This window comes from Phalaenopsis equestris, unplaced genomic scaffold (assembly GCF_001263595.1).
Source record: "Phalaenopsis equestris unplaced genomic scaffold, ASM126359v1 Scaffold000248, whole genome shotgun sequence".
Classification (NCBI taxonomy): domain Eukaryota; kingdom Viridiplantae; phylum Streptophyta; class Magnoliopsida; order Asparagales; family Orchidaceae; genus Phalaenopsis; species Phalaenopsis equestris.
The window spans coordinates 43,605-61,619 of NW_018164690.1; the positions used below are offsets into that span (position 1 = coordinate 43,605).

General features: G+C 34.1%; 1 protein-coding gene across 1 annotated transcript in view; it reads right to left on the bottom strand.

Annotated features, from left to right (window-relative positions):
* Positions 1-244: 244 nt before the first annotated feature.
* Positions 245-18,015, bottom strand: part of LOC110024126 (lipid phosphate phosphatase 2-like) — a gene marked incomplete in the record, with an annotated part of 18,015 nt that continues 244 nt past the window's right edge. The window contains 7 exon segments of the mRNA XM_020723907.1: positions 245-666; positions 2,178-2,237; positions 2,348-2,536; positions 2,987-3,080; positions 3,438-3,547; positions 3,643-3,730; positions 4,116-4,339. Coding sequence (XP_020579566.1) covers positions 461-666; positions 2,178-2,237; positions 2,348-2,536; positions 2,987-3,080; positions 3,438-3,547; positions 3,643-3,730; positions 4,116-4,331 — 963 coding nt within the window.

Below are 18,015 nucleotides of genomic sequence, written 5' to 3' on the forward strand. Positions count from 1 at the left end.
TTTACATACATGCCCACACAATTCTTATGTGTTGACATATCTAATACCCAAGCATTGATATTTATAATAATTAAACTTATAAATTGGGACCCCAAAATCATAAATTTATCAAAAGAAGAGGGAAAGAAGTGGAAGAGGGTTTGCAAATCAATACATAATCATTATGTAGGAGCTAGCAAGCATGTTTTTTGCTTTTCAAAAAAGAATAATTATAATATAACTTCATATCAACTTGTGTCCCAATTTGAAGAAACAATTAAACAAACCAATACAACCCAAGTTTGGCTTGCAATCCAATAGAAGTGAACAGCATTGTTTTGCTTGATCAATCAATATGTTAACTAAACAAACAAAAAATGTACCAATTACAAAAGAATGATAATAAAAGGATCAATCTAAATCAACAAGACTTACTCAAAACATATGCAAATATTCTATATTACAAATTCAGCCCAGAAATTCATTGCCTGTGGTTACCAACAGCTGATTCCACATCATGAAACATTGGGCTCGAGTCCCGCGAAGCGATATTATTCTGCCTTTCTGAAGCAATATTGAGGGTCTCAATCTCCACAGGCCTTATGCCAAGGCCATTAGTAGCAGCAGAAGGTGCACTGCCGTTCGTCATCTCGGCGAGCACCCGGAAATATGCATGAGGCGCCCAACCTGCCAGGAGGAAGTTGATCACCCATAAAAATTCCAAAATTTGATCGTAATTGTCTATAATTGCAAGTTATACCATGCTATTATAAAAAAAATACTTCAAGGTACTAAAGTATAATGACAATTTCACATTATAGTTGTGGTAATTATGGAATAATAATCATGCTCTAAGTATATCTCACAGTCTGAAGGAATGTTGTCGATCAAATGAATAGTTTTGAATATCTTCATAAGGTATTCACATACATATTCTTATGTAAAATTACATATCTAATACCTAAACTTTACTTTTTACATTTATACCATCCAAATCTTTCAAATCAAATAAAAAATACCACTATTTTGACTTTTAGAAAGTGAAATACACCGTTTCATGCATAAGATGACATATGTGTAAAAATTGAAATCTTGGTGTTAGATATAGAATACATAAGAATTGAGTGGTATGTATGTAAATTTTCCTATCTTCATTTATCAAAGCTCATCGCCTACATACTTTTTTGAGAAGTAATTTTGGTTTATGTAACAAAAATGCTTTGAGAATCCCAAAGTTGTGCTGCATCTTCTCTAACGTTATGAGAATATGGACTGACTTGCGGAGTAGTAGCTCAGTGAGTGAATGTGAGAAAACAAAAATGTTATAATACACAAAGCCAATTGTGTATATGGCACCAACATTCCTGAATAAAATGAAGCATATATTTATACCAATATCCACTAGAATTAGCTCCCAATTTTCTAAACTAAGGTTCAAATCATAATTTAGATTCTTTACTCAAAACTAAATAACAATTATAACTAAGAGTGCGTTTATTTCGGTTGTAACTGTAGAAAAGCTAAAGCTCAAAAGTTGTTGAAAATCTGTTGTTCATAAACTAGTGTTTCAGAAGCAGTTAGTATGTTTGAAAAAAAATGTTCAAAAGCGTTGTCAGTTGACTAATGACTGTAGTACCCCTTTGTTTGAAAAATCTTTCGACACATTTCAACATGATAATTCAGTAAATGGACAAAAATGTATTATGGTTTTGAGAGGGCATCACGGTAAAATCACAGAATAATATTCTCCACAAAAATTTATCATACGACGATAATCAAGGCTCATGAGAATATCATTAAGAATCTAATAATGCAGATTCCGCGTTACATAAAGACAATAAAAGCATTGAAGCAGATGAAACAAACAAGTTTATTTTGTAACCGCGGGATGCAGGCTAGCAGCTGGATTCGGGCTACTATTCAATCGCGAAACGGCATTCCGTCAGGAGAGATGGAAGCGGACGAGCCAAACGCTTTAAAACCGCGTTTTGGTTCAATCTTTGGTTCAAAAAGCCAAAACAAACAGGACCTAAGTTACTCCGACTAACTTTGCTATTCTTCCAAAGGTGAAGAATGAAGTTTAAGCCATCAACAATACGTCTAACTTATGGCAATAAAAATTGAAGTTTAGGTGCTAGATACATAAATACATAAGAATTGTATGGTATGTGTGTAAATTTCCCAACATTAAAACATACCATTTGCATGATAAGGTGGAGGGAAGAATTGTAAATAGCAAACTGAAGCAACCACCAATCCTGAGAAACAATCAGAAAAAAAATCATGGCGATGAACTGCAACGAGTAAGGAAATCAACAGAAAAATCAATTGAATAAAAAATAAAGGCATAAAAAAACATAGTAAAAACCTAAAATTCCCCCTGCAAAAACGTCTTGCCAATGATGCCAATAGTCATCTACTCGAGAAATTGCAATAAGCGATGCACAGAGAAGAGGAACCAACACAATGCAAATTTTGGCAACATGGCCCCTCCGATTGAAAACTTGAATTTTACCAGCAAGGTACCATGCAAGAAAGCCCAAGCCAGCAAAAGACCCTGCATTTTTGAGAATATCATAACAAGTTATTATTGCAGAAATACCTTCGTAAATTCGCTTCTAAATATCTAAAAAAATAGTCAAAGAACCATGCCACAAATCGAATAATAATTCACAAAAGCTTTGAGGAAGCCATTTTATAAGATTTCTCACAGTTGATGCATTATCTAAACACTTCCATCGCATAATTCACATCAAAAAGAGAAAAAAACTCACAAGTTGAAATACAATTAGGCAATTTTGGAAGCATTGAAGCAAAAAATATCAAGCCATATGAAAACTTTACAAATCATGCATCAGTTATTTACCCATTTTTAGTTTGTTGCACTGAATGACAATTTCTCCAGTGCGGCAATATTGTTTACCATTACATTATTATTATAATGAATGTTTTAAATATTAAATAAACAAATTCAACCACTAAGTGGGCACAAATATTTTGTACTCACATGAAGAATGCCCACTAGGAAAACTCTTGTGCCCCTCCTTTATAACACTATTGTCCCCATGACATATAACACTAGTGGTGAAGTCATCATATCGCTGCATAAAAAAAATTTCAGCGCCTTGGTTAGCTGCCACATTCCGAATGAGAAAAAGAAAGAGACATTTACATAAATACACCCAATTCTTATATATTTACATATGTAACCCATAAACTTTAATTTTTACATCTATACCACCTAAATCCTTTATATCACATCAAAAATACCAATGTTTTAACTTTTACACTTTTTCATGAATAAGTAAGATGGCATATATGTAAAAATTGAATTTTAGGTGTTAGATAGGTAAATACATAAGAATTGAGTGGTATGCATGTAAATCTTCCTAAAAGAAATTGTTGCTAGTGGAACAATTCAATAAAAGAGCTCAAAACTGTGATAATAAGGCACCCACATCATGACCATCAGGAAAACAACGCCAAAAAAAATCTGGCCGTGGTCGTCCAACGGCATCCTTGATTGCATCAGTTAGGACGCCAGTTATAAGCACAGAAAACAGTAGGCCTGCTAGGATGCAACATTTCATGTTAAACTCACTACTACGATAAACTCGCTGAGATTTTTTGAAAGACAAATGAGAAAAGAAGCAATTTTGTTACCCAATATTGCATTGTGCAGATCATAGACACTCTTCCTTTTGAAGTATATAGCAAGGAAAATAAAAGCCGGCAAAACAACTCCAATCAACTGTCATATAAAAAAAAAACTCATGGTGTTATATGTCGAGGATCCACCAAGTGCAAAAACAACTCATTGAAATGATTCTAAGGGGACATTTGGAATTACTTTTGTTTTTTACATTTTATTTTTTGTTTTTATTTTAATTTCAAATAAAGACGTTTGACATATTTTATTAAGATATGATCGCTTTTAAAAACACTTGAACATCTAAAAGTCATTCTGAATGTTTTAAAAAATATGTTAACTTGTTGTCAGAAACACAAAAAGAAAAACATGCAAGAAAAACATGCCAAACAAACATATTTTTTTAAATTAAAATAAAAATATTAAACAAAATTGATCCCAAATAAGCCTTTAGTTAATTAGAGTATAAGATAGGTTTTAAATGTACCGGGACAGCCCAAAATGGTACTGTGTTGCTCTTCATCGGATATCTCAAATCCTCCATCATATCCTTTCCCACAAAACGATGGAATGGTTCTATAATATTCAATACGACATCAATAACTCCAAGTAGTAATAGTATGATCCAGTCATGCAAGTGAAATCTTGCTACTGTTGTTCCATGGGATCTTATAGTGTGAGTCTCAAGATGAATATCTGGCATTGTCAGCTAAATAATGAGAAGAAACAAAATATCAGAAGCATAACAAAAAATTACATAGAGTTCGTGAAGAAGGTTTCATAAAGGCAATAAAAAGTTGTTGGAAAAAGGGCTAAAAAGCTAAATATGAGGATGGCCACTTAATTTACAAATTCATCTTGTACAAAAAGCACAATAAATCATTTACTTTCACTACATCTTAGTTGGTCATGTAAGTATGCATGCTAATTTATCAATGAGTATCATTTCAGTGTCAACACTTGATGCATAGAATCAGAGATTAAGTGGTTTTGTTGATGTCAGTCAATATTTTAGTGTTATCATTAATTGGGATATCATCAGGTTCAATGGTCGAAAATCAGTAGGATTTAATGATATCCCAATTGAAGTGTGTAAATATTTAGGAGATTTGAGAATTTTGTAATTTACCAAACTATTTAATATCATTTTAAAAACTAAAAAGATGTCTGAGGAGTGGAGGAAGAGTTTTTGGTCTCCATTTTGAAACTAAAAAGATGCTTGAGGAGTGGAGGAAGAGTACTTGGTCTATTGTAAGAATAAAGAAGATCCACAAGAGTGTGTAAATTATAGAGGAATTAAGTTAATGTATCGTACTTTAAAATTATGGGAGAGAATAATTGAAAATAGGTTAAGATGCGATATAAAGATTTCTCATAATCAGTTTGCATTTTGTCTGACATGACTACTATGGAAGCTATACATTTATTGAGAGGCTCAATGGAGAAGTACAAAGAGAATAAGGGGGATCCACATATGATTTTTATTGATTTAGAAAAAGCTTACGATAAGGTTCTAAGAGAAGTCCTTTGGAGAGTTCTAGAGAATAAATATGTTGATATGACTTATCTTCGAGTCATTAAAGATATATATACTAGAGTTGTTACTTGTGTTCGAAAGAGAGGATTGACCAAGTATTTTTTTTTTTATTTCAATTGCATTACATCAGGAATCGGCTTTAAGTTCATATCTTTTTTGCTTTAGTTATGGATGTTTTTACTGGACATTTACAGAAGAAGGTACTTAGGTGATGCTTTTCGCTGATGATATCCTTCTTATAGATAAGACTAGAGAAAAAGTTCAGGAAAAACTTGAATTATGAAGATCTATATTAAAGTCTAAAGGCCTTCAATTAAGTAGATTTAAAATTGTTTCTAGTTTTAAATCTTGAGTGTAATTTTAGTAGTAGTAGCTCCAATGACAGAGTTGTAATTTCGGGTGATCAAATCATTAAAAGTATGAACATTTAGATATCCTGGGTCTACTGTTCAAAATGATGATGATATAGATGGGGATGTATTAGTAGAATTCAAGTTGGTTGGTTGAAGTGGAGGAATGCATCAGGTCAAATTGTGTGATAGAAAAGTGCCACTTGGAACAAAAGAAAAATTTTATAAGATGGTGGTGAGACTTGTAATGCTCTATTGCGCAGAATGTTGGCCTTTGAAAGAGAAGCATAAAACAAAGTTAAGTGTTGCTGCATGAGAATGCTTAGGTGGATAAGTGGTCTGACACTTAGAGACAAAATGCAAAATAAATATATTCATGATAGGGTTTGAGTAGCTCCAGTGGTGGATAAGATTAGAGAGAGTTGTCCTAGATGGTTTGATCACATTAAATGTAGACCATGTGATGATCTTGTTAGAAGACTAGATGCCATAGATTCGACTTATGTTAAGAAAGTTAGAGGTAGATTTAAAAAAACTTGGGCTTATTGTATAAAAAATGATTTTAATATATTAGAATTAAATGAAAATATGACACTCAATAGCATGCAATGGAGAAAAATGATTCATGTTGCTGTCCAGTTAGTGGGATAAAGGTTTGTTGTTGTTGTTGTTATATCATGAATTGTTATGATAAGTTCTTTATTTTCATATTTTTTTACTATATAAAGTTGTTTTCCATTTTTCTACATGACTTTTAAAATAAATTTTAATTGAACATCTATCTAATGGATTTGGATCCTCTCCCATGATATATAAAGCAATTACCAATTTCCAACACTTTTAAAGGCCTTCTATTTTTTAAAATGTCTATCATAGATGTTTAAAGTAGTTTGAATGGCTCAAATTGATAAATTCAGCTATTATTGCAACTCAAACGGATTCAAATGTTTCCCTTTTGTGACAATATATAGAGAAATTTTATTTTAGACTATCAAATTAAAATATTTTTAATATCATAATATATATCTAGTCTCCATTCATGTCGGACGTATGCCTTCTCTGCATCTATAAAGAATTAGTAACCGTCATTTAATTAGCATTATTTAGCAAACATTGATAAATGATAGTCAGGTATCTATAACTTATTCTTTAAATTCAAACTGAAGTTGATACTTATGATTTGTTTAAATGCCATAAATTTTGGAAATTTTATATTTTAACTATTTATTTTCTCAATTAAATTGTAACGACTATTTTGCTATTTGTTAGAATAGATGATAGTGCTAGAAAAAAAAAAAAAGAAGTTTATATGAGAAAATGTCAGATAAAGATAAAAAGAACGTGCAAATTATCAAAAAAATTCACCGCCTTAAAAGTAGTTCAAAGAAACATGGAGGAAATTATTTTGATCCCAACATAATGGTTCTAGTCGTGATAGTTAGTTTTTCCTTTTGAAAAAAGGGCCCACAAACCAATGTATAGATTTATTGTGCATGTGACTGAAAATAAAAAAAATTACTCATGGTAATAGAAAATGCTTTTATAAAAATATAATATCATTCAATGTGGCTATAAGTCCTTCATATATCAAAATGCATCGCTCCATTGAGAATTATGGTCAAGAACTAGATCTTCTAACATTCATGAGCATAAAGCAAGATGGTAGTTGAGGAGATAAGACCATTAACAAAAATGAATAATGAAGTAAAGAAGAAGTGAATTGAAATAAGAAACATAATAATATTTAATAGTTGTTCGAAAAATTAGATAATAGAGCATTAAAAACTCCATTATTAACATGTATAACACTATATTTTGAAATCTATAGACACATTTTCTTTTGTTATAAATGCACAATTGCTATTTATAATGCATGATGAGGTTATTGACAAAGTTGTCAAACGCCAAATTGCTCATGAGATAGGCAATGAGATTTGTATCTTATTTTGAGGGGTCTAATTGTAAATAGGAAATATAAAATAACTCTAGGGGTTATTTGTCAAAAATTTGTAAGGCACTATAGAAGCCCAACTCATGAATGAAGAAAAAGAGGTTTTTACCAAAGTAATCATCTTTATTTCTTAATGGTATCAGAGCCAATATCACCACTACTCGATTGGCGATCACATGCCAACAAAAGAAGATAGGGACAGGATCGACAAAATGGTTGAAGCTTTTGGGAACTACAGAAGTGAAGCAAGCTAGGGCTTCGATCGAATCAAGAAGCTTACAAAGGAGACATTACAGGCGAATGGGACCGTAGCTCTGTCATGCGAAACGACGAACGAGATCAATCAAGAAAGGAGGGCTTCGATCGCAAAAGATGTCGCGCGGATCAGTCGCTGAAGCAAAACGGTGCAAGTCAACTTGGAAAGAGGCGACACTTAACATAAATCTTGAAGAGGAAGCAGAGAGCGGCAGATAATGTGCTTGAGAATGCATCCACCTTATCATCATCCGAGGAGAACACAACTAGTTATGCTCACTCAGCCATAGATGCTCGTGATACACATGCTCTTGTCTCAATATCCACCACAAGATCACCATAATGGATAATAGATTCTGGTGCATCTTGATATGTGACAGGTGTCGCTAGTGAGTTTTCTTCCTACACTCACCTAGCAGTTCCAGAGAGCATTCAGACTACTCATGGTACAACACAACCTGTGGTTGGGAAGGGTATAGTGAGGAGTACAAATTTTATAACTTCTAATGGTTTGCATGTTTCTTCCTTTCCAGTGAACTTTTTATCCATTTGTACCATTATACTCCAATTAAATTTTCTTATTTTATTTGATATTCCAAAGGTGATCTTTCAAGTGAAAGAGACTGACATAAGCAAAGTGAACTCTAATAATTGGATAGAGAGTGGATGGACTACTCTGGTATTTGGATAGAGAGGGGATGGACTCGGCTTTGTCATCCATGGTTGAGAATACTGAAGCAGGAAGGTCTGAGAGGAGTGCGAAGGATGTTCTACTACGACATACAGGCACATGAGACACTCTTCATTTAGTTTATTGAGTCTTTTATATCCATCCTCATATGAAAAGGCAAATAAACAGAAACTTGTGTGCAATGCTCGTGAATTTGGTAAGCATATCAAGAGATTTTATGTTAGTTCTAGAAAAACGAATTCTTATGTTTTTGATTTGGTGCACTCAGATGTATGAGGACCTTGTTCTACAACTTCTATGAATGGTTATATATATTTTGTGTCTTTCATCGATTGTTTTTCTATTGTTACTTGGCTATATCTGATCAAAAATAAAAGTGATGTGTTTGTCTGCTTTAAAACTTTTACATTGTGATTTAGACTTAATACGGTGTTATAGTGAAAGTATTGAAGTTTAATACTGGACAAAATATACTAACAAGGCGTTTGAGGAATAGTTGTTAGCCCAAGGGATACAACACCAAACCACATGATCATATACAACAGCACAAAACAGAGTAGATGAGAGAAAGAATTGACACCTTTTAAAGATAGCTTGGAGCATGATGATCACGATGAATGTCCCAAAGCACTTATAGGGGCAAGCAATTTTGACAGCTGCTCAATTGACCAACAAAATGCCCTCGAGAGCATTGGATTGGAAGCCTCCTTGTCAGATGTTGAAAGGAGATAATAGCAGAATACTCTCATTGAAGGTTTTTGTTTGTGTATGTTTTGTGAAGGACAACAACCATTAGTAGGGAAACTGAATCCTAGAGCTATGAAGTGTGTTTTTGTGAGTTATTCTACAACCGAAAAGAGGTGTGTTTGTTAGAGTCCGATAGAGAACTCACTGTTTGTGAGCGCGTATGTGTCCTTTAGAGAGTTCGAACCTTACTACACTCTGAAGGTGATCTCACCTTTGGTGACTTATCAAATACTGGAGGTATGAGACGTGAGCGGGAGAGTGGTGATGGTCAAAGATTGGTGCAAGTGAGAACAATGTCTTGTTCTATTGTGTGGGAAAGATCAACTAAGGAAAAACCAAAAAATGAGAAAAATAAGACTGAAAATTGAGGGATTCAAGATCAAAGGGAGCTGAGATTGTATACAAGGAGGAAAAGACAGAATGAGTGAACAATGTCTACCATGTCACTCATGTCATCAAGTCTGGGAACAGTGTCTGTCGTGCCACTCGTGCTATCAAGTCTGAAAACAGTGTATATTGTGCCACTAGTGTCATCAAGTCTCTTGTCCTGGTCTACCCCGACTCCTGAGACAACCACGCATTCCACTTTAGAATATGATTACCCAGTTGATATGATTCATTTCCCTTCTCCTCCCACTCATTGTTTTAATGAGGACCTCTCGCAGCAATGCGGGTAGTTCTCCTGATCGTTATTCTCCTGATTTTTTTGGTTTCTCACATGACATTGCTCAATTCTAACATATCATATGTACATAGAACATTCATTGCATCAAGACACTGTCTCTATACTCAAGTGTTGATATGTACCTAAGAAGAATCCAAAGTGGAAGGTTGCCAATGTGGAAGAACTTGGTGCTCTGGATAAGAATGGGGCGTGGGAGATAGTATCATTACCAGCGGGGAAAAAGCGGTTTGGTGCAAGTGAATCTTCACAGTAAAACAAAATCCAAAACATAAAGTGGAGCATTACAAGGCATGATTAATGACGAAATGGTGCAATCAGACATATGATATTGAATATGACGAGACCTTTGCATCGGTAGCAAAGATGAGAACAATGAGGACACTGGTTTCTCTAACTCTGAATAGTAGGTGAATGTTTCATCAAATTGATGTGAAGAATGTTTTTTTTATGATCAGTTACTGGAGGAGGTGTGTATAAATATACCACCAAGATTCAGTACAGGTCAGGCAATGAGCAAAGTGTGCAGGCTTAGGAAGTTGCTTTATGGCTTGAAGCAATCTCCTCAAGCCTAGTTTGACAAGGTTAGAAAAGCTATGGTCGGCATGGGATGTCAACAGATCAATATTAACCATGCAGTGTTATTTCGTTAAAATGGTGGTCACATTACTGTGCTTGTTGTGTATATTGATGATCTGGTTATCACTGGTGATGATGAGATAAATATTGCTCAACTAAAGGTTAGATTGGACAAAGATTTTGAAGTTAAGGATCTTGGACTACTCAGATACGTCCTTGGGATTGAGGTGACTCGTTGACCAGAGGGGATGGCTTTATTTCAGAGAAAGCATGCACTAGATCATCTTAGGACGCAAACCTGCAGTCTCTCCAATTGATTAGAAGATTAAGTTGAGTGCAACTGCAGCAGAACCAGTTAATCGTGAGAGATACCAGAGATTAGTGGGTCATCTAATTTATCTGTGTCACACTTGTCTTAACATCTTATTTGTAGTGAGGGTGACGAGCCACTATATGCATGATCCAAGGAAGAATCATATGTATGTTGTGTATAAAATTCTGAGGTACCTGAAAAGTGCACCAGAGAAGGGGCTGATCGTCAAGAAGAACGAGCATATAGACATTGAAGAGTATTGTGATGCTGACTGAACTAGTTGTGTTGATGACAGAAGATCCACGTCAGAATACTACATGTTCGTAGGTGGCAACTTGGTCTCTTGGAAGAGCAAGAAACAATTTGTAATAGCAAGGTCAGCAGAGGCAGAGTACAAGGCCAAGGCCTTAGGAGTTGCCGAGATGTTATGGCTAAGAGCCTTGTTGGTCGAGCTCAAGGTGGATCAAGGAACTCATATAAAGTTGTGGTGTGACAACAAGTCAGCAATCAACATTGCCTACAACCCAATTCAACATGATAGAACCAAACATGTGGACATTGATAGATTCTTCATCAAGGAAAAGCTTTTATTTTATATTTTCCAAATACTGAGCTACTGAAGCTAAGTCATGTATCCACTTGAGAGCAAGTGGTTGACTGCCTCACTAAAGGACTTAGTTCATTAAATTTGTCTAGATTATGTGACAAGATGGGCTTAGTGGATATCTTTTGCCCATCTTAAGGGGGAGTGTTGAGATTTGTATCTTATTTTGAGGAGTATAATTGTAAATAGAAAATATAGAAGTCTAGGTGTTATTTGTAAAAGGTTTGTAAAGCACTATAGAAGCTCAACTCATGAATGAAGGAAAAAAACTTCCTAACAAAGTAATCAACCATATTTCTTCAATTGCATACAGTACAAGTGCCTACAAAACTGTAAGGAGAATACTAATATAAAGAAAGTAAAATATTATTGAACTCTACGTGTTGTTCATTATCTTGATTTAATATTTAAAAAATTGGGATAGTTGCTACAATATAAATATGGTTTACTAAAACAAAAGGCGAGCAAGTTTATTTATAACTACTCTAAGGTGTAGAGTTTCAACAACAACAACAAGCCCTTATCCCACTATGTGGGTCGGCAACATGAATCATTTTCTCCATTGTGTCCAATTGAGTGTCATATTTTCATTTAATTCTAATAGATTAAGATCAATTTTTATAAAATATGCCCATCTTTTTAGGTCTACCTCTACCTTTAATATAAGTCGAATCTAAATATCGGGCAAATCTAACGGTAGCAAAGAATGAGGGAGAGACAGGTGTGATTTTTACCAATGAGAATCATGAGTGTCTAGAGTTGTTGAAGAGAAAGCAGAAGGCAGCAGGAGCTGAAGCTGAGAATGTTTCGAATCCATCGACATCAAGGGGTAACATTGCCACTTATGCTCGCTTCAGCAAAGGTGACACACTTTCTTTTACATCTATATTCACCACAGAATCATCAGAATGGATCATACATTCTGGAGATTCTCGTCATGTAACAGGTATTGTTTGAGAGTTCTCTTCATATACTCATCTACCAATATTAGAGAGCATACAGACTATTGATGGTACAACGCAATATGTAGTTGGTAAGGGTACAGTGAAATGTACCAATCATATGACTTTGTCTAATGTTTTGCATGCTCCTTACTTTTTAGTAAACATCTTATCCATTAATGTCATTATACTCCAGTTAAAATGCATTGTTTCTTTTAATATTCCTCAAGTGATTTTCCAAGAGAAAGGGACGGACGAGACACTTGGGGCTGGAACGTTGCATAACAGACTCTGGTGTTTGAACCGAGAGGGGATGGACTCAGCTCTGACATCCATGGTGGAAAGAACTACAGTACGAGAATTTGGGAGGAACGTCGAGGATATGTTAATGCTACATCACAGACTTGTGGGACATTCTAGTCTTAGTTTACTCAATCAGTTGTATCCATCTATGTATGAAAAGACAAATAAGGAGAAACATATGTGTGATGCTTGTGAGTTTGGTAGCTCTTATGTCAGTTATGGGAATAGAAGATAAGGTGTGTTTGATTTGATACACTATGATCTATGAGAAAATTGTCCTAGTTCTATGAATGGTTATCGGTATTTTGTTACATTTATTGATTGTTTTTCTCATGTTATCTGGATATACTTGATGAAACAGAAAAGTGAGGTGGTTGCTTGCTTTAAAGATTTCCACAAGGCAATCTAGACCCAATATGGTGCATTTGAGAAGGCACTGAGATCAGATAATATGACAGAATATATCAACAAAGCATTTAGGGACTACCTATCAGCTCAAACAATACAAAATCAAACCACATGGTCATACACACCAACACAGAATGCAGTAGCAGAGAGAAAAAATTGGCATCTTTTAGAGATATCTCGGAACATGATGATGGCAATGAATGTCCCACAACACTTATGGGGGCAAACAGTGTTGACAGTCGATCATATGATTAACAGGATGCCCTCAAGAGCGTTGGAGTAGAAGCCTCCTTGTCAAATTTTGAAAGATCATTTCATTAAAGGCATTTGGATGTATATGCTTTGTGAAAGATAACAGACCCTCTACAGGGAAGTTAGCTTCAAAAGCTGTGAAATGTGTATTTGTGGGTTATTCTACTATTCAAATGGGTTATGTCTGTTGGAGCCAGATTGAAAAGAGATTGTTCGTGTGAGTATGGATCCGTCGTTCAGAGAGTTTGAACATACTACACTCTGGACGTAAATTCACCCTTCGATGACTTAAATGACACTAGAGCTATGAGATAAGAGAGAGTGAGTAATATTGGTGATAAAGTGGTTCAAGTGGAGTAATGTCAAGCCCTGTGAATCAACTGAGAAGACAAAAATTGAGGGCTAAAGGTGAGTTAAGGGTGTGTATACACAGAGGAATAAGCAAATTGAGGGAACAGAGTCTGCAATGCCAATAAGTCCCTTGTCCCGATCTTTTCCAACTCTTGAGACACTAATACCACCCACCATTGATTCAAAACTCTTAGGTGATATTATTCTTCCTGTCTACTCCTTCCCTCCAACATAAAGAAAAACCTCCCCCAGCAATGCGAAACATCCTTTTGATCGTTTTGGGTGGGAACTCGACATTAGGAACTTTATTTCTTCTTCTAACATCTCACTTTTGCATGGAGCATTCATTGTATTATTGGACTTCGTCTCTATACCCAAGTGTTGGCAGGGTGATAAAGAGGATCCCAAATGGAAAACGACGTTACATGAAGAGATTGGAGCTCTTGATTAAAACCAAACCTGGGAGATTGTACCACTAACAACAAGGAAGAAGACAAGTAGATGAAAATGAATCTTCACGACAAAGCAAACTCAAAAAAGAAAGGCAGAGAGGTACAAAGTACGACTAATGGCAAAAAGGTACAATCAGACATATGGTATTAACTACGATGAAACATTTGCAATAGTTGCAAATATGAGTACGGTGGGGACACTGACTTCTCTAGCAGTGAATAGTGAATGGAGACTCCACCAACTGGATGTGAAGAATGTTTTTTTTCATAGGGAGCTACTAGAGGAGGTATATCTAGAGATACCAATAGAATTCAATATATCTCAGACAGTGCGCAAGTTTGTGGGCTCAAGAAGTCACTGTATGGCTTGAAACAGTATTCTAGAGCTTGGGTTGACAAGTTTAGAATAGTGATAGTTGACATGGGATATCGACGGATCAATACAGATCACACGGTGCTCTTTCTGCACCATGAATATCAGACTACCATACTTTTTTATGTATGTGGATGACATAATTATCAATAGTGATGATGAGGTAGATATTGCTCAACTTAAGGGAAGATTGAGGAAGCAATTGAGGTAAAAGATATGGGACATCTCATATACTTTCTTAGGATTGAAGTGACCCATGACCTGAAGGGATGGTCCTATTCCAAAGAAAGTATGCACTAGATCTTCTCACGGAGACAAATATGCAGGGGTGCTAACCTGTAATCTCTCCAATTGATCAAAAGGTCAAGTTCAGTATAGAAGCAGGTGAATTAGTTGATCGTGAGAGGCATCAGAGGCTGGTGGGTTGTCTGATCTATCTGTGTCGCACTAGACCTAATATTTTTTTTGCAATAAGTGTGGTGAGCCGCTACATGCATGATCCAAGGAAGGGTTATATGGATGCAATGTATCAGCTTTTGAGGTACCTAAATAGTGCACTGAGGAAATGGATGATATTCAAGAAAAATGGGGTAAATATTAAGAGCTTTTGTGATTCTAACTCGGGTGATTCTAACTCGGCAAGTTGTGCTGATGACATGCCGATCCACATTAAAATACTGCATGTTTGTTGGTGGCAACTTGATCTCATGGAAGAGCAAGAAACAGATAGTTGTAGCAAGATCAACAGCAATGACAGAAGGCAGGGCCATGACATTAGGAGTTGCTGGGATGATGTGGTTAAAAGTCTTGTTGGTTGAACTCAAAGCGGATCAGGGAACTCAAATGATGTTGTGGTGTGACAACAAATCAACATTGCTAACAACCTAGTGCAACATGATAGAACCAAGCATATGGAGATTGATAGGTTCTTCATTAAGGAAAAGTTGAATAACGAACTACTGGAGCTATGGCATGTAGCCACTGGAGAGTAAGTGGTTGACTGCCTCATCAAAGGACTTAGCTCATTAGACTTTTCTTGGTTATGTGACAAGATGGGCTTAGTGAATATCTTTTGCCCATCTTGAGAGGGTGTTGAGATTTGTATCTAATCTAGGAACCTATTTGTAAATAGATGAAGTCTAAAGTTTTATTTGTAAATGTTTTGTACCTTGTGAGGTTCTATATAAGCCCGTCGTCGGTGAAATGAAGGTGGTTTTCTTTTTAGCAATAATTTCTATTATATAAGACATTATTGAAGAAAAGTAGAATTGTTAGTTATATTAACAACCACATGCTAATGTATGTTACACAATCCCCCAATTTTATTTTGAAAAGAAGTTCCATATATATATGAATGTTAAGGCTAGTTTCTATGATTGCATGGATAGACTTGTCCTTGTGTTGACAATTTTAAGGCAAATGATCAACCTGAAATTTCATTTCAAGAATGAAATAACTAGATTTTAAGCAGCCCAATAATGCTGTAAGCTAACTTCTCCTAATAAATTTACATTCACTTATAATTTTATAGCCAAAAAATACATTTAAGCTTCAAATTTTCATATATATTAGCAATTGTCCTTTCATTCTATTCTAGAATATTTGTGATTATAAATTTGAGATGACATATCTGAACTTCAAATATTTTTAATAAAGGTTCTCACTCTTGCTTATTCAACTTTCGCAAGGGAACGTAATTAAAGAAGGTTTAACTAGTGCATACAAAGAAAAAAAATTGAGTGGCTACAGAATGAAAGAATAAGTTAGCTTATGTTATGTTTTTAAAAATTAAAAGACAAAACTTCAAGTTATAAAAACAGAAGAATTTTGATTATGTAATTAAACCTTTGATTGTTGATGATATGCAATCTGATGCTGAATAAATAACCTAAAATAAAATAGGAAAGGATTTGAAGTTAAAAATGAAACAATCACCTTTAATAACGATGATAATGAAGATAGTATTAATAATGAAAAAGGTATTGAATTTGGACCTACTTCTACTTTACGATCATTTAAAAGAAGAAACCAAAGTGAAGCTAAAACTTCAAAACGTTAAAAAAAAAATTTAGTCTGATAGAATACATAATTGCATCATTAATTTGATATTTTAGAATACATAAAAATGTCAATTTAGTCCACATTTTCTTAATACGGGTTGAAATAATCTCTAAAATATCTAAAAAAAGTCCACACATATTTATTTGAGTGGTTTTTAGAACCCTTTATGGTTACTACTACGAGATGTAGTTCAAGTATTTTTGAGCAAAATAAATTGTCAAAAAAAAATTTTATGCACCGTAAATTTTAATACCTTCTGGAACCTTATTTTCCTCCAGTTTTAGCAATAAATCCTAAACCTACTAAATCCCATGGGAAGTAGGATTTGATTTACACTACGTCTCATAAAACCTTTTTTTAATCTTCATTTAATTTCTAAATTTTGAAATTATCCGCCAAACATGTTTCTAGGATTTTACAAGATTTAATATTTATCATGTCAAACAGTTTTTCAGATTTGATACCCTGAGAACCTTTTAATTCTAAATTTTAGATTTGTTAAAACTTTCTTGTAGCAAAATAGCCCCAAGCTGGAGAAGGATCATAGTTGATAGTAAAAGTGAAATGGATTTAATTTGACAAAGTGTTGAAGGAAGATCTATTGAGTAAACTCTATATTTTTGTACAAATATGAAAAAAAATACCTATATTTTTGTAACAAATCATTCACTCAACCTAAAGAATGTAAAACTGTATTGATTTTTACAAATAGAAATATATTGTACACTTTTTTTTTCTCGTGGCAAAATGACTATAATATCGTGTGCTATGATTTGGTCTTAAAGCTTAGTTTGAAATAATTTTAGGTTGAGTGAATGATGCTTACATCATGGAGTTGTTTGAAGTTCCTACATTCTTTGGGATTTTAGATTTTATATTTTCTTTTTCAAAGTTTCCTAACCTTTTCTTGATAATTTTTTTTTTCATTAATCAAAAGAAATACTAGTTATGAAATTCAGTTAATTATAGTATTCCTGTTTGAAACATTCTGTGTCCATTCTTTTTTTTGTATCCATTCTTTTTTTCCAATGAAGCATCTTTTTCTAAGAGTGTCCATGGATTTGTATGAATAAAATTATGTAAACATATAACGGTGTTAGGACAAGATTTTAAAAGGTAAAATTAGAAACTAAAATATTTTGCCCAAGTGAGGCAAGGCATAGGCCTCAAAAACAAATCATAAGATTAAGAATAATTTATAAATATAAAAATAACAACCGACTTTATTTTTTTTGTAATCATAAATAAAAAAACCATAAAAAAAGAGTAAATCTCAATATTCGATATTAATCTATTATAAACATTGAAACGAGGTTGGAGATTAACACTCAAAATTTAAATGTCATAAGGATCAAGATCCATAATGGCTTATTATTCACTTCTGACATACTTAAAAGGGTCATTTTATATAGCAATTCTATCATCCATTGGTTCCATTTCATTAGCACATCAAAATTTTCTTCAATACCTATATTTTTGTCATTACTGTCTCCATCAATTAAAGCAGGATTCAATATAATGTAAGATAAAATATCAA